At 42.4% G+C, this 2,500-nt stretch overlaps 2 protein-coding genes across 2 annotated transcripts in view; both read left to right on the top strand.

Moving 5' to 3' along the window:
- Positions 1–2,500, top strand: part of LOC137999752 (3-hydroxyacyl-CoA dehydrogenase type-2-like) — a 13,339-nt gene that overhangs the window by 9,209 nt on the left and 1,630 nt on the right. Inside the window, exon 4 of the mRNA XM_068845646.1 lies at positions 1–2,500. This exon is cut by the window's left edge and continues 1,742 nt beyond it; it is cut by the window's right edge and continues 1,630 nt beyond it. The gene's annotated coding sequence lies outside the window, so the exon portion shown is untranslated.
- LOC138000996 (uncharacterized) overlaps positions 1,956–2,500 on the top strand; it is a 1,236-nt gene continuing 691 nt past the window's right edge. The window contains exon 1 of the mRNA XM_068847667.1: positions 1,956–2,500. This exon is cut by the window's right edge and continues 691 nt beyond it. Coding sequence (XP_068703768.1) covers positions 1,956–2,500 — 545 coding nt within the window.

Here is a 2,500-nt window from a genome sequence, read left to right on the forward strand (position 1 = left end):
TGGCGGGAAACTATCGGTCAGTGATAAAGATAAGGAATAATCAGTTTCACAAGAGAAAAAAAGAATTTCAATTTGTGGCATAATAAGCAAGGGTTTTACACCGAGGACTCGGACGATTCGTTAGCACCAATCAAATAGCGTTTTAATGTATACAACATTCTTTAATGGCTATAAAGGGTTAAAGTCCTTGTGGGAATAAAATTTCAGTTGCACAAGAGGTTTTGTAGAGCCGTTTCACACTAATTTCCTTGAGAATTTTGACACTTGGTGACGCTTATTGAAATCTGGTGAACAGATGAGTGCCTCCATGGCGGGTCTAAAAACACAGGTCACATTCCACAGGTCATTGTTTTACCTTTTGTAAAGTAACTCCAACCCTCAATTTGGCAAACCTTAAGCCTAAAAACCAACCTTAGGTCTAGGGTTAGCCAAATTGAGGGTTTGGGGTTACTTTCAAAAAGGTACTACAATGACCTGCAACGAGTGACCTGTGTTTTAAACCCGCCAGTGTCTCCATCTTCGTTGACTTTTGGGGTGTGAACTGAAGTCAACCAGGAACTTGGAAGAAAACCTCCCAGCAAAGCCTTTTGTACGCTACAGGACTGTTTGAAGAGCCCTTGGCGATATATTCTGACACCTGAAACTGACTATTATATAGAAGCCACTAACAGCTCATCGCAACCGACTGGATGTCATCAGAAGACGAGTTGAATACACCTTATTCCAAAATGGCCGCCATTTTAGTATTCTTTTGTTTCCATGCAAATTTGCCCTTATGGCCTCCCTTTCAAATGTAAAATTCAAAAGAATATTTAACCTTCAACGAGGCCATACTGGCCAATTTGCATGAAAACAAAAGAATACTAAAATGGCGGCCATTTTGGAAGAAGGTGTATGGACCACTTTCGTAAATGGCGACCTCTTTTACATAACTGCATTTTGAAACAAATATTCTTTTACAATTTGCTCATGGTAGCGAGGCTAGAAAGGCTTATTGGCTTTAAAACAGAAAAATATTTTATTTGGCCGCCATTGTGAAAGATGTCTTTACAGCTGCTGGTTCATTTAAAACACAATATGCGTTATGCGCACGATTCTCAAACATTGAACAAATCCAAGAGCGTGACACAGTCCGTGACACATTCAAATTTTGTTTGAGTCATTTTGAAATCACTGGTAATCTTTGCACTATCTGATAGGCTCTTATCAAAGCGATGTATTCGCAAATCATGGGTCACCTCGCAGCTCTTGGGTGGTCTCCAATCAGGTGAGACCTTGTAGGAGCTGCGAGGCTACCGCCGCAAATCATACGATCATTTTCTCCACTGAAATCGCATACTTTCCGCTTGATGTCGACACTGTATGATTTCAAATGGGTGTAATAAAGTGACGATTCAAATTCGTGTCGCGCAACTTTTTTGCAGACCAAACTGCATTTCATTTAGAATTGCAACTTATCTTATCTGTGTCATTTGTCATGGTTTCCTGTGTCCGTGTCATACATACATCGAAATTGAATAATTCTAGCAGACTAGGAGACTGTGCCGGATGATCATCATCTTTCTCCCGGTAATCACGTGTTCCGGCAGAATTGCACCATGCAGTATGATAGACTGTGGAGAAAGGTCGAGAAAGGCGTGAAGCGAAAAACACAAACTGAAAAACAAACTGGAAATAGACATATATATAAAGCCTCTTCAGGATATTTGCTTCGTCATGCTTCGCACATAATACGTGACGTAAAACGTAAGAAGCAAAACAATACCAGTCACGTAGAATACACCTTATTTCCAAAATGGCCGCTGATTTGTGCGGATACAAATTGGCCCTTGTTGAGGCATCAAGGGCTTATTTGAATAAAAACAAAAGAATTTTTGAATGGCGGCCATTTTGGAATAAGATGTATAGAGCAGAGGTTTGAAGAAATTTGCGTAAACGAAGCTTTGTGTAACAACATGGCAATGCTTTCGACAGCTAAGTATACACCAGGGGTTTGGAAAAACTCAGCGATGCAACGAGTATATTGGGGGAAAGCGGCCGATTCCCTTGTGCAAGAGGTCGAGAGAGTAGCGGCAACCAAATGTTTCATAATAGCCAGCAGGACGCTTGCAACGAAGACGGATGAAATCCAGAAGTGCGAGGAGGCTCTGGGAGAGAAACATGCTGGTACCTGGTTCGGAATGCGCTCGCATTCACCTCGAGAAGACGTGCTGTCCGCTGCGGCCGCCGCTCGAGCAGCCGGTGCCGACTTGCTTATAAGTATCGGCGGTGGCTCGGTCACGGATGGCACCAAAGCTGTCAACTTGTGCCTGGACCAGAACATCACAGACGTTGAACAGTTCGACAAATATCTCGTGCGAAAGTCATTCTTTGAAGCTCCCAACTGGAATTACAAGAAGAGCGTATTGCAAATTGCAATCCCGACAACTTTGAGTGCAGGTGAATTCACCTTTATCGCCGGAGTCACTAATCTTCAAACCGGGGTTAAAGAAGGAATTTC

The sequence above is a fragment of the Montipora foliosa genome, chromosome 4, assembly GCF_036669935.1.
Source record: "Montipora foliosa isolate CH-2021 chromosome 4, ASM3666993v2, whole genome shotgun sequence".
NCBI classification, from domain to species: Eukaryota; Metazoa; Cnidaria; class Anthozoa; order Scleractinia; family Acroporidae; genus Montipora; species Montipora foliosa.